This window comes from Hypanus sabinus, unplaced genomic scaffold (assembly GCF_030144855.1).
Source record: "Hypanus sabinus isolate sHypSab1 unplaced genomic scaffold, sHypSab1.hap1 scaffold_644, whole genome shotgun sequence".
Lineage (NCBI taxonomy): Eukaryota > Metazoa > Chordata > Chondrichthyes > Myliobatiformes > Dasyatidae > Hypanus > Hypanus sabinus.
The window spans coordinates 219,556-246,576 of record NW_026781500.1 but is presented as its reverse complement, the minus strand read 5'-3'; the positions used below and the strand labels follow the sequence as shown (position 1 = coordinate 246,576).

The following is a 27,021-nucleotide window of genomic DNA, read 5'->3' as shown; positions in this document are numbered from 1 at the left end:
CTTCATTCCGTGTCTAACAACAAGTGTGTATGATGGTACGATGCGGAGGGACATTCACTCTGTGTCTGACCCCGGGAGTGTGTGTTGTGACAGTGTGGAAGGACATTCACTCTGTGTCTGACCCCAGTTGAGTGCGATGGGACAGTGTGGATGGAGATTCAATCTGTGTCTGATCCCGGGAATGCGTGATCGGTCAGTCTGGAAGAAGATGCACTCTGTGTCTGACCCCCGGAGTGTGTGATTGGACCATGTGCAGGGAGCTTCACTCTGTGACATGACTCCCGGGAGTGTATGATGGGACAGGCCATCTCAGCCCTTCTAACCCGTGTCAAACGCGTGCTCGCACCAAGTCTAACCGACCTGCACAGCCCATAACCCTCTATTCCTTTCCTGTTATTATACCTATCCAATATTTTTAAAATGACGAAATCGATCTTGCCTCTACCACTTCTATTGGTAGCTCATTCCACACAGCTTCCACTTTCTGAGTAAAGAAGTTCCCCCTCGTGTCACCCCTAAACTTTTGCCCCCTAAGCCTCAACTCATGTCCTCATCTTTGAATCTGCCCTACTCTGAATGTAAAAAGCCTATCCACGTCAACTCTATCTATCCTCCTCATAATTTTAAATACCTCTGTCGTGCCCCCTCAACCTTCTACGCTCCAAAGAATAAAGACCTAACTTGTTCAACCTTTCACTGTAACTTAGGTGCTGAAACGCAGGTAACTTTCTAATAAATCTCTTCTGTACTCCCTCTATTTTGTAGATATCTCTCCTGTAATTCGCTGACAAGAACGGTACACAATACTCCAAATTTGGCCTGACCAATGCCTTGTACAATTTTAACATTACATCCCAACTCCTATACTCAATGCTCTGATTAATAAAGGCCAGCATACCAAAAGCTTCTTTCACCACCCTATCGACATGAGATTCCACCTTCAGGGAAATATGTACCATTATTCCTAGATCACTCTGTTCTACTGCATTCCTCAATGCCCTGCCATTTACCATGTATTATTTCATCGGGTGCAGGGAGCAGCAATAACGCCAGGTCACTGGTTCTCCTCCAATGCGACTAAAGTCCGACACCAAGACAGGAAGTTACAACGGTTTATTGATTTCATCATGACAAATTAAATCAACTCATACACAGTCACACACAATTAACTGATCGGCGACAAGAAGTGACAGTTCGAATAATCAGTTTCGTTTGTCACTGTCACTCTGCATTGGGGAACTGATGATTATAAAATCACACTTCAGGGCCGTGTCCGGGATCGCTGCAGATCCAGGGTCACTGCCGAGGGATTTGTCCATTTAACATCATTATATCGGCCAGGCTGCCGAATGCACCGTCCTCAGCAAAGGGAGCAAAATGATTCTCTCCCTGGATAATCTCACCCCCGGGCACCGGTGTCCAGACTGAGCCCCGACCTAGGGCTCTTCCTGTCTGTGTAGTTGCCCGGGGTCTCACCTGGATGGGGAGGGAACAGGGGTTCTCGAACCCGCACAGCCGGCGAAAGCTGTGACTCTGGACAACAGGCGAAAATTCGTCACTGCGGGAAAGCTTCCGATGTCACCCAGCTCGAGACTGGAGGCAGTTCTGTTAAAACCGTTGGAAATTAAACCTGGTGCGGCCATTTCAGGTAAGGGCAGTAGTTAAAGGGGAGGGCGGGGAATCGTACAAAATGCCCCCATCCCGCGGGCGGGGATGTTCACACATTCAGACGTTCACTGCCAGTCCGGGTTTGGGTTCCTGCAGAGATCTCAGTTCCTTCTCGCCGGTCTCAGTGAATAGATTGTTCCGCAGCCTGAAACAGATGGAAGAATAAAGAGGAAATAAACAGATTATACAACAGTGTTAGTAACTGGGGACTCGGGTTAATGTTCAACGACACTCACAGACAATTATCACCAGAAAACCCGCAGATCCGCTGATATTTTATCACATTGAACATTAACACAAATACTCACTCGATCCGCTTCAGACTCGGGAGGGTCAGTATGAGGTGGCGGAGTGCGGGGACAGATCGGTCTGTCAGCGAGTTTGCTCTCAGGTCCAGCTCCGTCAGTGATGGGTTTGTACAGAGAGCAGAGGCAAGATCCTCGGTACCAGAATCTGCGAGACCGACACCGCCCAGACTGGAGATGATAGAGAGTGAAGGTGAAGGACACAGAGAGACAGGAGACAGTCCAACCCCCAGTGTTTATCAGTAACACAATTACTGATCACATTAGACACCTAGTGACTGTAAACACAATCTCCAACAGTCTGGTACTTACCCCAGTCTCTGTATTTTATACTCTGGGTTCCTCAGAGCCGCAGACACCAGTTTCACTCCTGAGTCTCCCAGGCTATTAAAATTCAGTCTAAACACAAACAGACAGATTGCTGAACAAAGTGATTCAAACCGTGGGTCTGGGGGATTTTCTCTCACTCGAATGTTTCAGGAAATTTTAAACCCTTCACTAAGTCACTGATCGGTGTTCCCATCACTGTCAATGCCCCTCCCTCCCTAGCTCCAGATTATACCAAATGTCAGTAATTTAGTCTGTCGGTGTGACCCTGTAAACTCCACATATTCTGTCCCAATCCTCTGATGGTTAGAAAAATGTTCCTGATGTGAGAGGGTCGGAGGGGCATGGACGAAGGATGTTCCTGGCAGAAATGCAGAAATGCCAATGGGACACAGCGAAATAGACCCAACTGAGTAACAGGGATGGGGAAGAGAGATACCACAGGAGGAGGAGGTCGGATGGAAGAGCGATCCATAGCAGGAAAGGGGATGTGGAGTGATGGATTCGAACAGGGATGGGGGATGAGAAAATGAGATTGCAGAGGAGGAAGGCGGACGTAGAAGAGTTATCCCACTGGAGGAAGGAGGATGGGGAAGAGAGATCACAAGGGAAGATGGTGAACGGGGAAGAGATTTCTCACAGGAGGAAAGTGGATAGTAAGAGAGATCCCACATTAGGAAGGGGGATGGAGTAGAGAGATCCCATTGGAAGATAGGGGATGGAGAAGAGAGATCCCTCAGGAGGAAAGTGGATCTGGAAGAGTGATCCAAGAGGAGGATCGAGCATGGTGCAAAGAAATCAGATAGGAGGATGTGGGAGCAATAGGAGAGATCCCACAGGAGGATTACGGATCGATGAGTGATCCCAAAGAGGAATGTGGATTGGGAAGAGGTATCCCACCGGACGAAGGCAGATGGGGAAGACATTTCCCACTGGAGAAAGGGGAATGGGGAAGAGAGATCCAACAGGAGAACGGGGATGTGGAAAAGAGATCCCAACGGAGGAAGTAGAATTGGGAACAGAGGCCCCACAGGAGGAAGGGGGATGGATGAGAGATCCCGTAGGAGGAAGGGGGATGGGGAAGAGAGATACCTCAGGAGGAATGGGTTTGGGAAAGAGAGATTCCACAGGAAGGGCCATGGGGACAGTTGACCCACAGGAGGAAGGGGATGGGAAAGAGAGATCTCATGGGAGGAAGGGGATGGGGAAGAGAGAGCACAACAGAGGAAGGGGGATTGGAAAGAGAGAACCCACACGAAGATGGGGGATGGGGAAGAGAGATACCTCAGGAGGAATGGGTTTGGGAAAGAGAGATCCCACAGGAAGAGGGTGCATGGGAGAAGAGGACCCACAGGAGAAAGGGGGAAGGGGAAGAGAGAGACTACAGGAGGAGGTGGGATGGACTAGCGATCCAAAAGCAGGAAGGGGGATGTGGAAGGGATATCCCACAATACAAGTGTTGCATGTGAACAGAGGACCCACATGAGTATTGGAGATGTGGAAGAGATCCCAGAGTTGGAAGGTGGATAGGGAAGAGAGATCCCAACGGAGGAAGGGGAATTGGGCACAGAGGCCCCACAGGAGGATGGGGAAGAGAGATCCCATTGGAACAAAGGGGGTAGGGAAGATAAATCCCATAGGTGAAAGGGGATGGGGAAGAGAAATCTCATAGGAGGAAGGGGGATGTGGCAGAGCGATCCGACAGGAGGAATGGGGATGGGGAAGAGAGATCCGACAGGAGGAATGGGGATGGGGAAGAGAGATCCCACAAGAGGAAGGGGGATGGGTAAGAGAAATCCCACAGAAGGAAAGGGGAATGGGTAAGAGAAATCCCACAGGAGGAAGGAGCAAGGGTAAGAGAGATCAGACAGGAAGAGGAGTGACGGGAAAGAGAGATTATGCAGGAGGATGGGGGGTGGGGGGTGGTGAGAGTGAGTAGGAGAGATACCTCAGGAGGAATGGATATGGGAAAGAGAGATCCCACAGGAAGAGGGGGCATGGGGACAGAGGACCCACAGGAGGAAGGGGATGGAGAAGAGAGATCTCATAGGAGGAAGTGGGATGGGGAACATAAATCCCAAAGGAGGAAGGGGAATGGGGAAGAGAGAGCACAACGGAGGAAAGGGGTTTGGAAGGAGAGAACCCACAGGAATGTGGGGAATGGAGAAGAGAGAGCCCACAGGAGGAAGTTGGATGGATGAGTGATCTGAAAGAAGGAAGGCGGATGAGGAAGAGATATCCCACAGGAGGAAGTGGGATGGGGAAGATAAATCCCACGGGAGTATGGGGTTTGGGAAAGAGAAATCTCACAGGAGGAAGGGCATGGGGAAGAGAGATCCCACCGGAGAAAGGGGTATTGGGAACAGAGGCCCCACAGGAGGAAGGGGGATGGGGAAGATAAATCCCGCCGGGGGTCGTGAAATGAGAAAGACAGAAGCCACAGGGGAATGGATGCAACGGCCAAACTGCAGGAAGGGGTATGGTGAAGAGAGAGCCCACAGGAGGTGAGGAAAATGGGGAAGAGAGACACAAGACCCAAAGGAGGACCGGAGATGGGGAAAAGTGAGCCCACCGGAGGAAAAGGGATTGGGAAGTGAGATCCCACAGGAGGAAGGAAGATAAGAAGGTCAGATGCCACAGGAAGAGGGGATTGGGAACAGAGGCCCAACAGCAGGATGTGGGATTGTGAAGAGAGAGCCAACAGGAGGAAGGGGGATGGGGAAGAGAGATCAAACAGGACGAAGGGGATGGGGAAGAGAGATCCCACAAGAGGAAATGATGGGAGGGGAATCCCATAGGAGAAAGAGGGATGAGGAAGAAGGATCCAACAGCAGGAAGTTGATGGGGAGGCGAAGAACCACAGAAGGAAGAAGGATGTGGAACAGAGATCCTACAGGAAGATCGAGCATGGGAAAGGGAGATCCAACAGAAGGAACAGGGAGGAGTAGGAGAGATCCCACAGGAAATGGGGGGAGGGGTGGGAACAGAAGCCCCACAGGGTAAATGTGGATGGGGAAGAGAGATGGCACAGAAGGAATGGGGATGGGAGGAGAGATCCCACGGGAGGAAGGGGTTTGGTGAAGAGAGATCTCACAGGTGGAAGGTGATGGGGAAAGGGATCCCACCGGAGGAAACGGGATTGGAAAGAGAGTTCCCACAGCAAGAAGGAGGATGAGGAAGTGAGATCCCACGAGAGGAATGGTGTTGGGGATGAGAGATCCCACAGGAGGAAGGGAGATGGGGAAGAGAAATCCGACAGCAGGAAGGGGGTTGGGGAAGAGAGATTCCACAGAAGGAAGGGGATTGGGGAAGAGATATCGCACAAGAGAATTGGGGATGGGGAAGAAAATTCCAACAGCAGGAAGGTGGATAGGGAGGAGAGGTCCCACAAGAGGAAGGGGGATGGGGAAGAGAGTTCCAACATCAGAAAGTTGATGAGGAAGAGAGATCCCACAGATGGAAGTAGGATGGGAGCAGAGGCCCCATAGGGTGAAAGGGGAGGGCAAGAGAGATCCCACAGGAGCCTGTGGGGTGGAGAAGAGAGATTCCACTCTAGGAATGGGGATGGGGAGAAGAGATTAATCAGGAGGAAGGGAGTTAGTGTTGAGAGATCCTACGGGAGCAAGGTGTATACGGAACGGGGAGCCCACAGGAGGAAGGGGTATGGGTAGAGATATCCCACAGGAGGAAGGGGGTTGGGTAGAGATATCCCACAGGAACAAAGAGTATGGAGAAGAGAGATTCCAGATGAAGAAGGGGGATGTGCAAGAGAGATCCCACAAGAGGAAGGTGTATTGGGATAGAGAACCCACAGGAGGAAGAGATTCAACAGCAGGAAGGAATGGGGAACTGAGATCCCTGAGAAGCAAGGGAGATGCTGAGGAGAGATCCAACAGTTGGAAGGAAGGGGGAGTGGGAACAGAGAGCCCAGAGGATGAAAGGGGGATGGGAAAGCGATATCTCTCAGGTGGATTGCTATCCGTGCCACGTGCTAGTGAGGCTAGAAATAGGAAGATAATGCAGCTAAATACGTTGCTGAGGGGATGATGCATGAGGGTGTGGTTCACGTTTCCTGACGATTGGGCTTTCATCCAGAGAAGGTGGGACCAGTTCGAATTGGGCAGTTTGCAACTGAACTGGAGGGGACTAACGTCCTTGCCGGTAGGTTAGCAACTTCTGCTCCGGGGGTTTTAAACTAGATTGCAGGGGGAGTGGAACTAGAGTGTTAGAGCAGGTAGTGATGTGGAGGAGGATAAAGGTCATTCAAGGAATGCTTCTATAACAGATATCAATCGTTTGTAGATGATAGAAATGATCTCAGGTGCATCTATTTCAATGCAAGGAGTATTGTAGGTGAGGCAGATGAGCTTAGGTCGTGGATAGGCACATGATGATTTCGACATTATTGCTATTATCGATATAAGACCATAAGACAAAGGGGCAGAATTTGTCCATTCTGCCCATCGAGTATGCTCCGCCATTTCATCATGAGCTGATCCAATCTCCCCTTTAGTTCCATTCCCCGCCTTCTCACCATAACATTTGATGCCCTGACTACTCAGATACCTATCTATTTCTGCCTTAAATACACCCAATGACTTGGCCTCCACTGCCGCCCGTGGCAACAAATTCCATAGAATCACCACCCTCTGGCTAAAAAAAAAAATCGCATCTCCATTCTGAATGGGCGCCCTGCAATCCTCTCGTACTAGACTCCGCAACATGGGAAACAACTTTGCCACATCCACTCTTTCAACATTCGAAATGTTTCTATCAGGTCCCACCTCATTCTTCTAAACTCCAAGGAGTACAGTCCAAGAGCGGTCAAACGTTCCTCATATGTTAACCCTCTCATTCCCATACAGTTCTGGTCACTGAATTATAGGAAAGATATCAACAAATTAGAGAGAGTACAGAGAAGATTTATGAGACTGTTACCTGAGTTTCTGCAGCTAAGTAACAGGGAAAGGCTATTCTTTGGAGCGTAGAAGGTTGAGGGGGAACTTGATAGAGGCATTTAAAATAATGAAGGGGTATATTGAGTTGACGTGGATAGGTTTTTTTTTCCATTGAGAATAGCGGAGATTCAAACACGAGGACATGAGTTGAGAGTTAGGTGGCAAAAGTTTAAGGGTAACATGAGGGGGAATTTCTTTACTCAGAAAGTGGTAGCTGTGTGGAATAAGCTTCCAGTAGAAGTGGCAGAGGCAGGTTCTGTATTGTCATTTCAAGTAAAATTGGATAGGTATATGGACAGGAAAGGGATGGAGGGTTATGGGCTGAGTGCGGGCCAGTGGGACTAGGTGGGCGTTAGCATTGGCACGGACTAGAAGGGCCGAGATGGCCTATTTCCGTGCTGTAATTGCTATATGGTTATAAATATGGATAAGGATAGAACTGGTCAAGGTTCTGAATTGGAGAAGGGCCAATTTTGTGGAAATGAGAGAGGATCTGGGAAGAGTGGATTGGGATAAGTTGTTTTCTGGCAAGGATGTGCTCAGAAAGTGGAACGCCTTCAAGGGTGAAATTTTGAGAGTGCAGAGTTTGCATGTTCCTGCCAGGATTAAAGGCAAAGTTAACAGGCAGAGGGAACCTTGGTTTTCAAGGGATATTGGCGATCTGGTTAAGTAGGTGTTCAGCAGGTATAGGCAACAAGGAACAAATGAGGTACTTGAAGAGTATAGAAAATGTAAGGGAATACTAAAGAGGAAGGCAAAAATAAGACATGGCAGATAATGTGAAGGTAAACTAGGTATCCATGGAGAAGTTGGATTCTAAATGGATTTGAAATTTGTTGTGTTGGAGAAGACAGCGAGTGGTAGTGGATGATTGCTTATCAGACTGGAGGCCTGTGACTAGTGGTGTGCCTCAGGGATCTGTGCTGGGAACATTGTTTTTGGTTGTCTGTATCAATGATTTAGATGATAATGTGATAAATTGGATCAGCAAGTTTGCTGATGACACTAAGATGGATGCGTTGTGGACAGCGATGAATGCTTTCAAAGCTTACGGAGGGATCTGGACCAACTGGAAAAATGAAGCAGAAAATTGCAGATGGAATTTAATGCAGACAAGTGTGAGGTGTTGCATTTTGGAAGGACAAATCAAGGTAGAACATACACAGTAAATGGTAGGGCACTGAGGAGTGCGCAGGAAGAAAGGGATCTGGGAGTTCAGATACATAATTCCCTGAAAGTGGCGTCACAGGTAGACAGGGTTGTAAAGGAGGCTTTTGGCATCCTGGCATTCATAAGTCAAAGTACTGAGCATAGGAGTTGGAATGTTATAGTGAGGTTGTATAAGACATTAGTGTGACCAAATTTGGAGTATTGTGTGCAGTTCGGATCACATAACTATAGGCAGGATATCAGTAAGATAGAAAGGGTGCAGGGAAGATTTACTAGGATGTTGCCGGGTCTTCAGGAGTTGAGTTATAAGGAAAGATTGAACAGGTTAGGACTTTATTCCTTAGAGCGCAGAAGAATGAGGGGAGATTTCAAAGAGGTTTACAAAACTTTGAGGGCTATAGACAGGGCAAATGCGAATAGGTTCTTTCCACATAGATTAGGAGAGATAAATTACAGGAGGACTTGGCTTCAGGGTGAAAGGGAGAAGGTTTAAGGGGAACTTCTTCACTGGGAGAGTGGTGAGAATATGGAAAGAGCTGCCATCTGATGTGGAAAATGCGGACTCACTCTTATGTTTTAAGAATAAATTGGATAAATGCATGGATGGGAGAGGACTGGAGGGTGATGGACTGGGTGCAGGTCAATGAGACTAGCAGAATAAAGTTTCGTTACTGAACAGAAGGGCCGAATGGCTTGTTTTCTGTGCTGTAGTGTTCTATGATTTTACAATCCTATGAAGGGATATGGGGAGGAGAGTTGCCACAAGCGGAAGGGGGATGGGGTAGAAAGATCCCACAGGCGGAAAGGGGATGGGGAGGAGAGATCCAACAGCAGTAAGGGGGATAGGGAAGAGAGAACTCACAGGTGGTATGGGGATGGGCAAGAAAGACCCCACAGAAGGAAGAAGATGCAGAAGAGGAGCCCACAGGAGGAAGGGGGTTAGGATGGGATACCACTAGAGAGAAGGGGATGGGGAAGAGAGAACCCACAAGAAGGGGGTTTGGAAAAGACATTCCACTGGAGGATGTGGAAAGGGTTATAGAGAGCCCACATGAAGAATGTGGATGAGACGAGATCCCGAAGAAAGGAAGTGGGATTGGGATGAGAAGTCACACAGGAGGATTCCAAGGGTAAATGATAATCGTACAAGATGAGAGGATGCAGAAAATCTTTGCACGGGTGTGTTGGGTCTGAACAGAGGCCCAGAGGAGAATCGCTCCCTCTCTCTCTGTATCTGGTAGTGAGCAAAGTTACAAACAGGGAATGGAGTGTCGGACTGGGTGTCAGTAACAGTGAGAAGGAACATTGTCAATTGACTTGTCACAGACAGCAAGAAACAAGGCTATTCCTTTGATTTACTACCATTAAACCAATGGCCGTTGTTCACTGATCTGATGAAGTCTCCAACATCCCTTCACAAGGAACCAGAGAACCCTCCCGTCCTTGAGGAACGATGGACCAATCACAATCACAGGTCATCACAATCTGATTTATCACATTTTAACCCTTTTCATTGAAATGGCACAACGGAACAGTTTTACAGTTCAGAGTGAGAGATAAATCAAGTTACCTCAACTCCTGGCACTTGTGCATCCCGGGTCCCAGCCGCTGGATTCCTTCACACTGAATGTGACAGTTCTCCAGTTCGAGGTGTTTTATTGTATCACAGAGACTGATGACATGAGACAGGACCGCGCAGTCAATCGGGGTCAGTGTCATTCCACTGAATGGAAGTGTTTCCACAGATCCCAGTGTAGCCTGAGCCAGTACACGATTCTGAGACTCAAACAGGTAGTGTAATGTATTCAGGAGGCTCCTTTTATCAGCTTCACTACTCATGTTTCCAATCTGGCGTTTAACCTCGCCTTCACCCAGTCAATCACCCGGCATGTTGTTTGATGATGAAATGGACCCAGAAACTCCTCCAGGCCCCGAGCTGTCATTGGCGAGGAGAGACCAGCAACAAAACGGAGTAATACCTCGAATCGTCCATCTGACGTGTTGTGGGCTTCAGTGAGGAATTTCAGGATATCCCCGGGATGTGGATTCAGGAATTGTGCGACTGCAGCTATAAACTCTTGTATGGTGAGGTGTGGGAATGTGTACACCACACATCGGGCAGATTCCTCTCTCTCCAAAAGCTCCATCAGGAACCCGGACAGGAACTGGGAAGGCTGCAGATTGTAGTTGATCAAATTTCCATCTGTAAACACAATCTTCTTCTCAAACACTCCTCTGAAGGCCATCAGACCAACCCTGAGCAACACATCACGGGGGTTCTCAATCTCACGGCCGTGGTTTTTCAGGATATTGTAAATATAGTAGGAATATAGTTGGGTGATGGTCTTGGGAACTCGCTGTGTGTCCCTGACTCTTTGTGTGAAGAAGGGTCCCAGTGTCAGAGCGAGGATCCAGCAGTAGGAGGGGTTGTAGCTCATGGTGTACAGGATCTCGTTCTCCTTCACATGTTTGAAAACAGCTGCTGCCACCGTCTGATCTTCAAAATGCCTGATGAAATATTTCTTCCGTTCCTCACCAGAAAATCCCAGGATTTCAGCCCAGACACTGATCTCTGCCTTTTCCAATAAATGTAACGCAGTGGGACGGGTGGTCACCAGCACTGAACACCCTGGGAGCAGCTTACCCTGGATTAAACTGTACACAATGTCAGACACCTTGCACTTGAATTCAGGATCTGTGCATGTGTACTGAGCTTCTGTGTCTCTCTGGCTGTCAGCAAAATCAACTTTGTCATTGAATTCGTCCAAACCATCGAATATAAACAGCAATCCCTCCGGGTTCTTCCAGACCTCTCTCAGGGAACTCCCAAAGTATGGATACTGATCCAGAATCAATTCCTTCAGGTTTATTTTGCAGTTAATGGTGTTTAGCTCCCGGAATTTAAAACTAATTACAATCCGGAACTGTTGGTATATCTTCCCTGTTGCCCAATCATAAACAATCTTTTGTACCATTGTTGATTTTCCAATCCCCGGGACTCCGGCCACTGCTGCTGAACTCCCAGATTTGGATTTCCTCTTGGAAAAGCTACTCTGGAACAACTGATCAGTCCGGATTTTTTCCAGCTCTCTGCGGAGATGTTTTTCTCTCAATTCCTCATGGTCTCTGCCTCTTGCCAGCAGCTCATGTTCCACCAGTTTCCGATCTCGAACAGTAGAAATGACCGTGAGTTCAGCGTATCGATCAACCAGCTGGAAAACCTTCACCTTCTCCGTCATCAGGATCGTGTTCACTCTCAGTGTTTCAGTTTGTGCCCGCAGAGTCTCCTTGTGTTTCTGTTGAACATCTTCCATGGGAACAGAGAACATGGTCACAATGTTAAATGGCTCAACTGACAAAGAACTTTTTAACTGAATTTCAACATTCAGTGTTTGAGATTATATGAATTATTTCAATGCTTCCGTGGATACGAGGACAGAAAGTAAAATTCTGTTCACAGACACGGGAATTGACAGCAAGGGATGTCCCTGAAAATGTCCAATACTCATATCCTGTTTTTAATTAATTTTGAAGAGAATTTTCCCGATATCCAATTGCAACCCTGACTGCACTTTCGTTAGGACAACATTTGACTATATTTGAAGCATTGTTTACATCATTAGCAGACGATGAACACAAAGGAACTGCAGAGACTGATACAGCTTGGCACCAGAAGTGTCACAGGAGTTGCCAGACCGCGTTGAATGCAACCCAAGAATGCCTTAGGGGCTCCAGCTGCAGTAGAAGTGGTAGAGGCAGGATCGGTATTGTTATTTAAAGCAAAATTGGAAACAGGAAAGGAATGGAGCGTTATGGGCTGAGTGTGGGTCAGTGGGACTTGGTGAGAGTAAGAGTCGGCACGGACTAGAAGGGCCGAGATGGCCTTTTTTCCGTGCTGTAATTGTTATATGTTTATATTTTTCCCACCGGGTTTACTCCCAAAGTAACAGCGTGAGATCACTGTTTTCCTTCTTCTGGATGAGCTGCCAGTCACGAACGATGAGCCCCAACTGCCCGAAGCGACTGGTTGTCAGGTGGCTGTAACCCCCATTTGCCCTTTGTCCTGTCAGAAGAAATGCCTCTGTCAAGCTTAGTAGCTCAGTCACACATGAAGGCCAGGAGCTGTACCTGATTGTCAGAGGCTGTGTGAGTCGCACGCCACTTGGAGCATTTAATAGGTTGAGGGAGTGTATCGCCACAACCACCCCTGGGTATAACAGTCTTAAGCAACCAAGCAGCTCTGTGCTATTGACAAAAATAACTTGGCAAATTGGTTTATTATAGTCAACATGTACCAAGGTACAATGAAAAATTTATGCATGCAATCCAAATAGATAATATCGTCACATCGGTGCAATGAAGTCCTACAAGGAAAAACGGAACAGAATATTGTAGAGAAACAGTGTTGCAGTTTCCGAGAAAATGCATTCTACTATTCTGGCTTTCAGAAGATTTACATAAGCATTGCTGTGTGGAGCTAATTCATTAATACTATTGTGTAGTGCTTTTTGGATGATACCAGTTGTCGATATTAATATCGGGACAATGTATATCGTGTTCATGTTCCACAGTCTTTCAATTTCCTCTTTTAATTCAGAATATTTCTAAAGCTTTTTATTAATTGATTTCTGTGTTATCTCTGTTTAGAATGGCAACATCTATTTAAGAGTTGTTTTTGCTAGTTTATCATGTACAATTATAGCCAGACAGTTATTATGAATTGTCCTATTTGTAATAATGGATTGGTCACAGTTGGATTTGTCGGACTCTAAAAGTGGAGCAGGCTTGTATTTACAGTGAGGGATAATGTCTTCCATCAGCTGTAGTTTAAGCAAGATTTTGGTGAAAGTTGTCTACCTCTTGATTGTCAGTGCTCAGATTGAATAAAACTATTGCGGGTTCCTGTAATGTGTTCAATTGTTTTTGGCTTCTCTTGTAATTTTCAGCATTTATCATCTTGAACCTGTTGCCCTTTATTCCTTATTATTGATAACTAGATGTGTTAACCACCTGGTCCTGTATTACTATGATGATCCCTTCTGTTTCTGGTAAGAGGCCTCCAACTCTGAGCCAGGCGCTCAACGCTTCCTTGTCGACATCTAGTGCTCTTAGTTATTATGAATTGTTGTGCTTTCATTTCCGTTCAGTGATGTGTCCCCTTTATCAGAATTGTATATGCTTATACGGAGTGCTGAATCCTCCTTGCATTGATGAAAATATATCGTTAGATCTAAGTCTAGATTTCTGAATGGGTATGATGAAGAAACATGACATACCAATCCTCACAGAGGGATCTGATGGAAAGAGTGAGCAATTTCAAATTCCTGGCTGTCAATATCTCCGAGTATCTAACCTGGACCTAATATATCGATGCAGCTACAAAGAAGGCACAGAAATGGCTATATTTAATCAGAAGTTTCCAACATAATTCGAATATTTCTACAGGTGTAACTTACAGAGCACTGTAACTGGCTTCATTCCCGTCTTGTTCATGGGGACTACTGTGCAGGATCGGAGTATGGTGCACACTGAACGATTCAGGAAGAACTTCTCCTCTGCCATCCAGTTTCTGAATGGACATTGAAACTATCGATAGTGACTCACTAATCTGTTTTTTATTTCTATTTCTGCACAACTTATTTAATTTAATATTTTATAGAATCACACAGACATGCATAGCTATATATGCTATATATGGTTTCTATGGAAATTAGTTCCATTATTTGAATTAATTGTTTTAGCTTCACTGATGCAAGAACAACTAATTTCCAATCATCCATGTATAGCTGTGTCAAGGTATAATTCGTTTGTTTTTTTTTTCTGACTCGATATCTGATTTTTGTCTGTTTCAGGAAATTCAAGAGTGGATTTAACGGCAGACATAATCATAGTAGGTTTAGTGCGTCGCTCTGGAAAATGTCTCCATTTATTTTGGAGACATTTTGGAACAGTGGTTGTTCCGTTGTGGTTGTTAATAGGGCATTTATTGTACCTCATTAGATGCTGTAAAAATTTCACAAGTATTGGATGCATCTTATATAATATAGGAACCTTTAAGCCATGTGAGAGACAGAATCAAATGGTTTTTGATATACAATATAACATTGAAAGATTTCTACTCTCCCAGGTGCTCGATAGATACATAATCTATTATCAGTTGCTCCTTAAATCCGTTCATACACTAAGTGTATTCTTTCTGCTCTTCTGTAAGTATATTGTGGTTATCTAAGTGAGTGGTTATTCGTTACCAGGTGCACAATGTTACAAGTTTATATATAAAATAGTCTTATTATAATTAAGAGCCAATTATAACATAGTAAGTGACCATTCAATAGTCTTATAAATGCAGAAGTAAAGCTGTCCTTGAGGCCGATGGTACATACCTTCAGCCTTTTATATCGTCTGCCCCATGGGAGTATGACAGAGAGAATGTTGAAATGTTTTGGCGTTCAGCAGCAAGGCTTTGGGCGGAGTTAGCATCTTGCCAAATTGATTTAGTTCTTCCAGGAGGTGACAAAGGTGATGGTTGAAGTTACACATGGAGATTTTCTGCTTATAATAGTCGGGTGTTTGACAAGGTCCCACATGGGAGTCTCATACAGAAAATTAACATTATTGAGAACTGTGTGGATTGTCCTGGCTGCCGGACACCCATACTAGGAGAAATTTCTTCCACTGGCAGGTGGTGAATCTGTGAAATTATTGTCAAAGACAGCTGAGGAAGACAAGTCATTGGGTATATTTAAAATGCAGGTCGACAGATTCCTGATTAGGTAAAGCATCAACGTTTACTGGGAGTTGGCAGAATAACGGGGTTGAGAGGATTTGCGGAGCAAATTCACTGAGCCGAATGGTTTAATTCTGCTCTTGGATCTTATGGTTTTAGGGAGCATCTGGAGTATTGTGTTCACTTCTGTTTGTCCAGCTCTTCGAAGGATTGGAGAGGGTGCAGAACAGGTTCATCAGGGTGTTGCCTGGATTCGTGGAATGTACTACAAGTAGAGATTTGATCAACTTGGTTTGTTTACTTTGGTGGTAGAATCGAGATCTGACAGATGTGTACAAGATTGACAGATAAGAGTTTGGGTTGACAGCCTTTATTTTGTTTGTTTATTTTTACATAAGACTGGTGTCTAATACCAGAGGGCCTTTGGTTAAGGTGAGATGGGATAAATTTATAGCAATTGTCGGTAGTTTTTTATTCAGAGAGTTGTGGGTGCCTGGAATTTACTGCCTGGGTCATGTCGGAGGCAACTATGTTTTAGATGCTCCTAAATATACATGAATGTACAGGAAATGCAAGGATATGGTCAATAATATAAGAAAGGATACCAAAGTAGTTTTTTTTTCTTTCCCAGATATATAAAGAATAGAAAAAGGAGATATCAGACCACTGGAAAATGATGTTGTAGATGCAGTAACAGGTGAAAAGGAAATGCCAGACAATCTTTGTGGAAGTCAATAGCTGATTTCATCTCTCCTTATAGATGCTGCCTGGCCTGCTGAGTTCCGCCCGCATTTTGTATGTGTTGCTTCAATTTTCTGCATCTGCGGATTTTCTCGTATCAGCAAATGATTAATGGTGAATTTTGATTCCCAGGTTTTGCCAAGTCACAGACGAACATTTGAGATGTGGTTTGAACTGAGCATTTCATCACTCACCTATCAGCTCAGTGGGTAATTCAGATAAACCTTGGGCGATGTTCATGTATTCCTGTGCATCGGGACCTGTTTAAACATATTTAAAAAATCCATGGAAACAGAGCTAAAATAATTAAAATAACTAACATGTTGATTTCAATGTACCTTTGTGTTCAGTGAGTGTTTTTAACATACCGAATTCCTGTATTTCCCTCAGTATTCTGTCCAACTTCGGTAACTCAGTCCTCCATGACACAAAGGATTCCCACATCACCCTCCGGGCCCGGGAGCCTTTGTCCATCACCAAACTGAGGAAGAGTCTGGAACTCTCTGTCCGGTTTCCCTTTTCTGTCAGTTCAGTGACTTTCTATAAAAGGAAAACAATGAATTTATTGTGAAGCAGACAGACAGACATGGAGAATGTGCAGGAAAATATCTGTTCATGGTCCAAGTAGCTTCAGAACAGATGCCGTCACTGGGCTGCTGCCTCATCCTCCCTGGGTTCAGTCATTAACAGAGAAACAGTACCTGAAGGAAATTCTCAATCAATATTGTGTAAGAATAAGGATTTACGGACACCCTGCAGTTTATTCAACATGATTAATTTACTTGTTTTCAATGTGCAACATTACATCAAAAAGATGTGACAACAAGAACGGAAGAGAGGGGAGAGTGAGAGAGCAAATAAAATGAATGGTGGACAGCACTGAACCGTAGCAAAAAGAAGATCATATTTCGGTGCTTACATCCAAGGATAAATGTTTAATCGAAAGGCTAAGCAGTTGACTCTGTTGTCATAAAAAATGAGATGTCCTTATAAAGACGTGATAGCGGATTGGACTATTTGGATGCTAAGCAACTGCATTGGACCCTGAAAATGACCCTGATGGAACAGTAACAAGGATGTGAGCTACAAATTCCAGTGGGAGAGAGAACAGATATGTTAAAATAGTCATGGGGAATTTCAATATGCAGGTAGCTTTGGAAAATCAGGTCAGTGCTGAATCCCAAGTGAGGAAATTTATAGAATGCCTATGAGATGACTTTTGAGAGAAGCCTATGGTTGATCCCACTATAGGAAAGGCGGATTTGGAGACTGTGTTGTGTATTGCACCAGGTTTGATTGGGGAGCTTCAGGTAAATAAACAGTTACGAGGCAGTGATCATGAAATAGCAGAACTCACACAGCAGTTTGAGAGGGAGAAGGTGAATGTTAGATGTATCCATATTACAGTGGAATAAAGAAATTACAGAGGCATGAGAGAGGAGCTAGGCAAAAAATTAATTGGAAGAGGACACTAGCAGAGGCAACAGCAAAGCAGGGATAGATGAGGATTCTGGGAACGATTCTCAAGGTGCAGGTAGAGGTAGAAAATCCCAAAGATGAAAGATTATACCAGAGGGATGATGATCAAACTTGGCTGATGAGGAAGTCAATGTCAGCACAAAAGCAAAGGAGACGACCTAGAATATAGGAAAATATAATAGAAAGCTGGAGGACTGGGAAACTTTTACTAACCAGCAGAAATCAACTAAAAAGCCGTAAGTAGAGATGATATGAAATATGAAACCCGGCTAGCTAACAATGTAAATAGCTTACCAAAAGTTTTTTTGATATATATGTCCTATTGATTTTTGGTGTCTTGAGATATCTGCTTTGTGCGTGGTAGCTCATGCTTAACCAATCTTAATGTTTTCCCAGAAAGTTACTGGGAAGGTTGATGAATGGAAGGAAGTGGGTATTGTCTCTATGGACTTTAGCACGACATTTGACAAGGTACCGTGTAGGAGGATGGTCAAGAAAGATCAGTTGCTCAGCATTCAAGGTAAAATGGTAAATTGGATTTGACCATGGCTTTTTGGAAGAAGACAGAGCGTAGTTATAGACTGTTGCATCTCTGACTGAGAGTTTGTAACTCGTGCTGTGCCACAGGGATCGGTGTTGGCTCCATTGTTGTTCGTCATCTATATCGATGATCTGGATGATAATGTGGTTGACTGGATCAGCAAATTTGTAGATGACACCAAGAGTGGGAACGTGTAGTGGAGAGTGAGGAAGACAATGAGAGCTTGCAGTGGTGTCTAAACCAACTGAGAAATGGGCTGAAAAATGGCGGATGCAATTTAATGCAGACAGGTGCGACGTGTTTCACTTTGGAAGAGTCGACCTTATACAGTGCCCAGTAGGGCACTGAGGAGTGTGGTAGAACAAAGTGATCTGGGAATACAGGTCGATAATTTGTTAAACGTCACAACAAAGGTAGATGGATTGGAAAGACTGTATTTGGCACACTAGCCTTCATAAATAAAAATATTGAGTACTGGAGATGAGATATGATGTTGAACATGTATAAAACGTTGGTGAGGCCTAGTTTTCAGTATTTTGTGCAGATCCGATCTCCTACTCTGAGGACAGATGTAAAGAAGTTTGGAAGAGTACAGGGAAAGTTTACAAGCATGTTGCCGGGACTGCAGAACCTGAGGTATAAGAAAAGATTGAACAAGACGGGCTTTATACCTTGGAACACAGAAGATTAAAGGGAGATCTGATAGAGGTACACCAAATTATGAGGTGTATAGGTAAGGTAAATAAGGGGAGGCTTCTTCACTCAGGGGGCGGTGAGAGTGTAGAATGAGCTAGCAGCGCAAGTGATGCAAGCGGTTAAGAGGAGTCTGGATAGATACATGAATGATAAAGGTATAGAGCGCCATGGCCCAATGCAGGTCAATTGGAATAGACAGTTTAAGTAGCCTGGCATGGAATAGATGGGCTAAATGTTCTGTTTCTGTGCTGTACTTTTCTATGACTATGACAAGCCAGCCACTCATTGTTCGGGAACTCAGATGGAGACCAGACCAGCTGTGGTTAGTAGGTTTCCCTCCCTCAAGTATAGCAGTGAAGCCAGTTGGCCCAAATTACAATCCGACAGTTTCATATTAATCTTGGATTAATGAGCTGATGTAAATTTCACCAACGGTCCTAATAAGATCAAAATTAATTTTAGACTGAATGCCTGTTCAACAGTCCAGATATGCAGCCACTGCTCTTATATCACATATCACACTGATAAATACAACAGTTGTGAGAGGAAAAGGTGACGCTGAATCTGTAGATCCCTGCCCCCCCCCCACCTTAAGAGCTGAGACCAGATCTGCTGAAGAGAAGTGGGAGATTCAAAGTTTCCGTTGCCATTAGAACTCATAGATCGTGCAGGAGATTAATATTGACACTACTCCCTCTGATAACAGCAGCTCAGTGACAGTACATTAAATACACTCACCTCATTTTCTTCCCTACTGAAATGTCCCTCATTTGTCAACATCCAACCGAATCTTTCAACCTTTTCTTCAATCGCTTGAATGAGTCTGTCCCTGTAGAATTTTGTCAGCTGGTACAGTCGATACTCGCCCCCCTGTGCCAGGAGGTCAGAGATTGTAAACTCTGCCTCTGTGAATATAAAAAGAGAATGTAGTCAGAACCTAAAATATCGCTTGTCTACAACGCTCTGACCCAGCTCAACAAACCGGTTATTTCTTGAACCTTCGTGTTCACCTGCTTTCAGCTGGAAACACGTATTTTGCGCTAATTTCCAACACTGGCCTTAAAACCGACCCATCAATGTGCTGGGCATTACGTTACCAGAAGGGCCACATTTACGAGAAACCTGTCTCACCCACCGTCCCACCTATTCACCGATTTCAGTTTAAGATGGGCAATAAATGTTGGGACTGTCATTGATAGTCGCTTCCCAGAGATACTCTCTCCATCCTGGCGAATACTTTTCCCATAACTCAAATCCTGGAAATACACTCTTATTTGGACAGCTGCATTTCCTCCAATAAATGTCCTGGAAATCATCAGAGCAGGTAGTACATATCATGTAGTGGGGTAGCGGGTACCTCACTACACCACAACCCTCCAACAAGGAATCACATTTACTCACTTCCTGCCTCATTCTGCGAACACAACACCCTCATATTTCACTCACCTGCTCCTTGTTGGGGACTTGATAATTCCTTGTTTAATGAGCATCCGTGCTGACAGACTGTCGTCTCACTTGTTCCAGGGTCCTGCTCAGCGTCTCTGACGTCACTGTCTCTGGGCTGAAAGGCAGTCGCCTCGCTTGTGCTGGTTCCAGGGTTCTGCTCAGTGTCTCCGATGCCACTGTCTCTGGGCTGACAGGCAGTCTTCTCAATTGTGCTGGTTCCAGAGTCCTGATCGGCGTCTCTGATGTCACTGTCTCTGTGCTGACTTTGCTCCTTCTCCTCCGCGTCAGGACCACATTCCATTGGGACATTGCTCTCAACCTGACCCTGCTTTGGTACCTTGCTTCCCGTGTCCCGATCATCTTCCCTCGATGAGTTGCCAGGTAAAAACCTCTTGAGTACTTTCTGTACCCGATTTAATTTCCCATCTGAAATAAATGATGAATAAGTTTAGAGAGATTTATACTCGAACATGGATTCACAATGGGTGTCTGCAATGAGGCAGAAACTCCGTCTGACCAGATTTGGAGTGAGGCTATGCTGGCGATTGTGAACCACACTTCCTGCCAGATGACCATCCCGATAAGCCGGTGACTGGACACATCCATTCCCAGAAAAAGAACTGGATAGACACAGTTGTAGTGATCACCGAAAACGCATTAGTGGAACACATTGATAACCAACGGTTCTTAATGGAACGACATCAGGTGATGCCAGGAATTATCACTGGGATTATCTTCCGGAAACTTAAATCTCCTTGGATCACAAACGGTCCAGTCACCTGGGTCACTCACAGACAAGACACTGGATTACTCATGGTCCGATGCTCTAGATCACACGTTCTCCTTTTGCTTTGTCACACACTGTCTAGGTAGATAGTCACGGTCTTCTTCCCAGGTTAGGGGAGTCTGAGACTCGTTGGCAGGAAGTTAAAAGGGACCAAAGGGGCATTTCTTCATGTGGCGGGTGATGGGTATAAATTACATGCAACCAGAGGAGACTGTAAACACAAATAAAGTTACGAAGTTGAGAAGATGCGGGCAGGAAAAGAGATAAAAGAAGTCTGTAAGGGAAATTTTGGAAAAAGCTGCTGGGAAATCGGACCAGCTCAGAGCTATTTGGAAGAGCATGAATTATTTAGGCCGAAGGACCCTTTCCAGGCTGTAATCTCTCTTTTATTCCACCTGGAATCACTATGCCTACAGGAGACAGAGACAGTTGGTCACTGGTTATATCGGGTCTCCCATCAGAGATCCTGGGAATTTAAATTCAGGTAGCAGATCATCTCAAGAGGGAAAGATTGAGAACTCACGTTCACCATTTGGTCACAGACCAGACCTGGATTGGTGCATTAAAACAGAATCAGAATCACGTTTATTATCACCGACATGTGATGTGAAATTTGTACACTTAGCAGCAGCAGTTCAATACAATACATAATCTAGCAAGGAAAAATATTAATGAATAACATAAAATAATAATAAGAAACAAGTAAACCAATTACCCATATTGAATAGAATTTTTAAAAATGTGCAAAGACAGGAAGACTGTACATTAAAAAAAAGTAAGGTAGTGTCCAATGATTCAAATCCATTTAGGAATCAGATGGTAGAGGGGACAAATCTGTTGCTGAATCACTGAGTGTGTACCTTTAGGCTTCTGTACCTGCTTTCTGATGGTAGCAGTGAGAAAAGGGCAAGCCCTGGGTGCTGGAGGTCCTGTCAGAGACCCTACTCCCTGAAGATGTCGTGGATACTTTGCAGTCTAGTACCCAAGATGGAGCTGACCAGATTCACAACCTTTTTCAGCTTATTTCTGTCTTGTCCAGTAGCCCCTCCATACCAGACAGCGATGCACCGAAGCAGACCAAAAATTTATCTAAAATTAAGTGTTGCCTGATCCACAACAGTTTCCAAGGCTGGCGATGTTCTCGACTCGGCTACAGAAATCAGAGTTCGGAAAATTCCCCGCATCTACTTTGCGCATCGAGTAGGGAGTTGATAGCTGCCTTGACAGAATCTGAAATGTTATATTATCACACAATTCCTGAAATCCTGGAAATGCTCTAATCACCTGTCTCTGAATTTTATAAATGAAAGCTGGAGATGTCTTTCACCTCTAAACAGGCCTTGATGTGCAACAAACCCTGAACCTGGACGTTTACATAACAAACACCACCACTGTCACATTCCTGTTTGTGTTTCACTCTCAACCTGCTGCTTCAGGGTCTCCTGTTCCTTTCACTCAGGTGAAGCTTTACCTGGTGAGCGGAGTCGTTCGACCATTACCGGTGTCAGGTCCCTGCGCTGGAACTGTTGGATTGATCCATTACACAAAGCCGCTTTACCAGTGGGATCAATGGCACTGCTTGATGAAACTTCTCTCTGCCTTGTTAGCACCTGTGTAAGTTTCTTCATCTGAACTATTGTGCACCAACAGGGCAGAAGTTTAATCATAAAGATCCCAGTGAACATACCTGTAGCCATTCTGGTTCTGACTGATGATTGTTGATTGTCGTCGTCTTGTTTACACTTTGTTCGCGGTGCGGGACAACTCCACCTGCTGGTGATGTCGTGAATTACACAAAACAAGCAGACAGTGAGTCAGGGAGAGCAGGATTACTTTGCAAATGTGACAGTATCTTCATCTCCTGTATCAGAGCAGCAGTTTGCTTAGGGACCAAATATCAACTCCCACACCACCTCTGTACGTCTGTCCAGTGATATCTGGCTCATCCTACTGATAGAGTCACAGAACAATAGAGCACAGCCACAGACTCTTCAGCCCAACGAGACAATGCTGTCCACAGTGCCCACAGAGAGGGTCCCAATTTCCGTCCTGGCCTCTTCACATCCCAACTGCTTCTAGAATTATACAATTGTGCCTGCCTCATCCATTTCCTCTGGCAGGTCCCTCCACAGCCTCTGCATGAAACCGTTACCACTCGTGTTGGTTTTACAATCTATTTATGACTCCTCTGCCCATTTAGATCCCCTATAAGCTGTGATAGTCTTCACCTTGAGTACCATCTACTAACTTTGTGTCATCCGCGAAATTACCGGCCGAGACTTGTGTACTTGCATTCAAATCATTGCTATCAAATAATGGTTATCAAATGTCCCGACTTGCAGCTTTGCGGTACACCACTACTTACGGGCCTCCATCCTGAGGAGAAACCTTCAACCACCACTCTTTGCTTGCTACCTTCAAGGCAATTTTTTGTATCTATCTAACTTTCTCTCTCTCTACCACATGGGGCCTTATCTTCCAGACTAAGCTGTCATGCGGCACCTTGCCAAATGCTTCACTGGAGTTCAATGTACAACATCCACACCCCCACCCTCATTGACAATCATCTTCAAGAACATTATAAAGTACTGTTGAACACAACTTACCATGCACAATGCCATGGTGACTCCTGCTCAGTCTCTGTCGACCCAAATGTTGGTAGGTATTCTGTGTGTGACTGGTCCATACTGTGGAAAATTATCTCCGGCACCTCCCCTTCCATTTTCATCACTCACCATCAAAAAGCCAAAGTGGCAACCTGTAGTAAGATTATGCTTCTCCAAATACTCAAAATTCCGGTCCCCAAGTATCCGTACCAACAGTTTGCCCAACCCTGATGTAGCACTCACGTGTCTATAATACCCAAGATTAAACCCACTGGGTTTATTGAATTACGGAACAACATAACAACATTTGACAGCTTCCAATCATGTGTTACTATCCCTGTGGCCAGAGAGGATCATTGTCAATGCCCCGTAAACTCCCCCCTCACTTCCTGTAGTAACAGAGTGTATATTGGGTGCTTGAACAACATCTCTTTCTTAACATTGCCATGCTGCTATACTATCTTCACAATCTCTATCCATCTTATTGATAACTCTGAAGCAAAGCATTCATTAAGCACCTCATCTATCTCCGCATCCTCCAGGCACGTTTCAACCTTTGCTCCTGGGTAGTCCTAGTCCTACCCTCAATCTATTCACCCTCCTCTTTTTCATGCACATGTAGAACACCTTAGGCTTTCCATTATCCTACTTCCCAAGAACTTCTCAAGTTCCCTTTGACTACTAAGTCACTTCCTAAGCTCCTTCCAGACAATCTTATAATACTCCAGAGCCTTGTCTGAATGTTGCTTCCTGAACCTAAATAATGCTTCCTTTTGTCTCTTGCTTAAATATTCTCATCACTTGTGCACCACGGTTCGTTTATATAAAAATTCGTTAACTGTGATGGAACAAATCTACCCCGACCGCATTCAAGTGTTCCTGAAACAACCTTCACAGTTCCATTGTACATTTCCCTTTGAAAATGTTTTCCCAATTTACACTCCCAAGTTGCTCTGAATACCATTGTAACTATCTATCCACTGATTAAATACTGCCTCGTTTTGTCTGCTACTATCCTTATCCATGACCATGATAACAGTTGGAGCGTTGTGGTCACTATCTGAAAAAGGTCACCCATCGTGACATCTGTTAGTTGACCAGCATCATTGCCTCATACTTTATGCAGTATAGCAACTCCTACAGTTAGATCACCCAGATAATATGTTAAGAATCCTTCCTGCACACACAACGCATTCTGCCCCATTGGCACATTTTGGAACAAGGAGGTGGAATCAACATCAGGAAAGTTGAGGTCAACAATGACAACAACCTTGTTGCTTTTGCACCTTTCCCAAAACTGCCAAGTTATCTTCTCTCATTATCCCTGTGGCTTTGGGGGAGGCCAATGGAATACTCCCAGAATGACAGCCTCCTTCCTGTTTCTGACTTCCAGCTACATTGATGTCCTCTGTTTATGTAGCTGTGATACCATCCCTAATTAGTAAAGACTATCCTCCCCCTTTCAACATTCCCCCCCCAATATGTATTATGAAACAACTAAAACCAGGAGCATCAAACACCAATCCTGCCCTTGTAACAATCATGTCTGTGCAATGGTGATAACATGTACCATTCATGTTCCAACTTACTCTTATTCTTAATACTTATTGTATTGAATTAAACACATTTCCAACTGACTACACGATGCCCTGTACACATCCGATCCTTCTGCAGTCTCTGTGAACATTGCATCTGCCTTTATGTCAACTCTTCTATCATCTGACCAAACACTCTCATTCCCATCCCGCAACGACTGAGTTTAAACTGACCCCGGCAGCTCCAGCAGTCCTGGCTGCGGGGACATTTATTCATCTCAAGTACAGATATAACCCATGCCTTTGGTACAGGGCCAAATGGGAACATAACTTCATTATAAAACCTCAATTTGCTTAATCACAGATTCATAGGTTCCGACAATGTATTAGTAGAAAATTACTTGATGGCGACAGGGTATACAAATGTAAATTATTGGTTGGCATTTGCTAGTTAAGACTGAAATGTGGTGCTGGGGCATTTGGCTTCAAGAGGGTTTGCCCTTCGCAGAGGCCTGTGCGACAACATACTCGAGGGCAAGTATATCGTTGCAGCTTGCAATAGACGGAGGAGTGAATGACATGTTGCAGTAGTTCACGGTAATTCCACATTTCTGCAATCACTAGAGCAGGAAAAAACTGCGGCCCCTTATAAAGGGAGGAAATTCTCATCGCATTTAGAGATTATTGTGACGTAACACAGCCAAGCAAGGAAACAAGCAGAACTGATAAGAGTTTGAAATGAGTAAACAATGTGAGGGAATTGTGTGTGGCTTCCCAGAGTAATTAGCAAATCTGCAGTGAGTGCAAATGGGTCTGACAGACGCATACAGGTATTCCGAGGTTTATTCAGTCCCACTCCAGCTATTTCATACCTTCCTTAGTACAGAAATGTAATGTCTAAAGGACAAGTGTTTGGGTAAATAAGACTCACCAAAACTTTCTCCTGACTGAATCAATGGAGACGTCAAGTCAGATGGGTTATCTCCATTTGGTGCTCTCCATCTTCGGGCTGGTTCATTGTTGCTGCTCCCTCGATTTCAGTTGTGATTTTCTCCCTGTCGTGGGCTTTTCTTCCAATAAATCTCGCAGGTCAGGTCTACCTTTAACGAGAGAAATAATGGAGCATGTTACTCATACAAAGTAGAACAAAGAATTAAACTTATTGGAACTTGAACTCATATATAATGATGCGAGTGAAGAAATCTGTAACTGCCCCTCACACGTTCCAAAGCCTGACATAGGATACACAGAAACTCACACAAAATTGCTGGAGGAACTCATCAGGCCAGGCAGCATCTGTACGTCGACTCTACTCGCTTCCATAGATGCTGCCTGGCATCTGAAGATTTTCTCTTGTTTGTGATGGGACACACTGAAGTCATCACTCAGTCATGGGATAAGATACAAATCATAATGCACAGGAGTAGAATTAGGTGATTCGGTCAATCTAGTCTGCTCCAAAATCAATCATGGAGGATTTTTATTTCCAACACCGTATTCTTCCTTCCCTGCTACAGCACGCAACCTATTTAGCAATCCAGAACATGAATATACACAACGATAGCCTCCTCCATCCTCTGTGACATCAAATTCCACAGATCAACCAACATTTGACTAAAGTAATGTCTCTCGTCTCAGTTTTAAAGTGAAGCTTCTTTATTTCTGAGGCAGCACTCTCAGATCCCAGACTCTCTGTCTAATCAAGACACCCTCTCCATTCTCACTGCAACCAAACGTCGTCATTCAGTCGGTGTAAATAATCACCCCTGTCCTAACCCGCCAATCATTTGAACACAGGCCCAGGGCCATCAAAAGCTCCACATTCATAATGCTTATTATTCCTCGGAGTATTCTCTGAACCTTGTTATCAACAACTGTACTGAATGCATTTCCGGGGGGAAAAAAACAGGACAATTGGTAGCAGGATAATATACTGGGAAAAGTTGTACTGCGGTGTCTCATAAAGGAAGAAAATTCTCAACGCATTTTGAGATGATCGCAACCTAACACAGACAATCAACGAAACAGCAGAACC

General features: G+C 44.8%; 1 protein-coding gene across 14 annotated transcripts in view; it reads right to left on the bottom strand.

Annotated features, from left to right (window-relative positions):
* Positions 1-1,098: 1,098 nt before the first annotated feature.
* Positions 1,099-27,021, bottom strand: part of LOC132389741 (NACHT, LRR and PYD domains-containing protein 3-like) — a 50,305-nt gene continuing 24,382 nt past the window's right edge. For 11 of the 14 annotated variants that reach the window (XM_059962312.1, XM_059962320.1, XM_059962324.1 and 8 more), the window contains 9 exons: positions 25,918-26,086; positions 22,533-22,629; positions 20,059-20,484; positions 19,351-19,517; positions 16,265-16,436; positions 16,091-16,156; positions 9,999-11,735; positions 1,977-2,372; positions 1,099-1,813 (listed from right to left, as the gene is read on the bottom strand). In XM_059962312.1, coding sequence (XP_059818295.1) covers positions 10,264-11,735; positions 16,091-16,156; positions 16,265-16,436; positions 19,351-19,517; positions 20,059-20,484; positions 22,533-22,542 — 2,313 coding nt within the window. In that variant the 5' untranslated portion in view covers positions 22,543-22,629; positions 25,918-26,086 and the 3' untranslated portion in view covers positions 1,099-1,813; positions 1,977-2,372; positions 9,999-10,263. Of the gene's footprint in view, positions 1,814-1,976; positions 2,373-7,084; positions 7,175-9,998; positions 11,736-16,090; positions 16,157-16,264; positions 16,437-19,350; positions 19,518-20,058; positions 20,485-22,532; positions 22,630-25,917; positions 26,087-27,021 lie in introns of all 14 variants that reach the window. The other 3 variants (XM_059962313.1, XM_059962314.1, XM_059962327.1) reach the window with 3 other exon arrangements.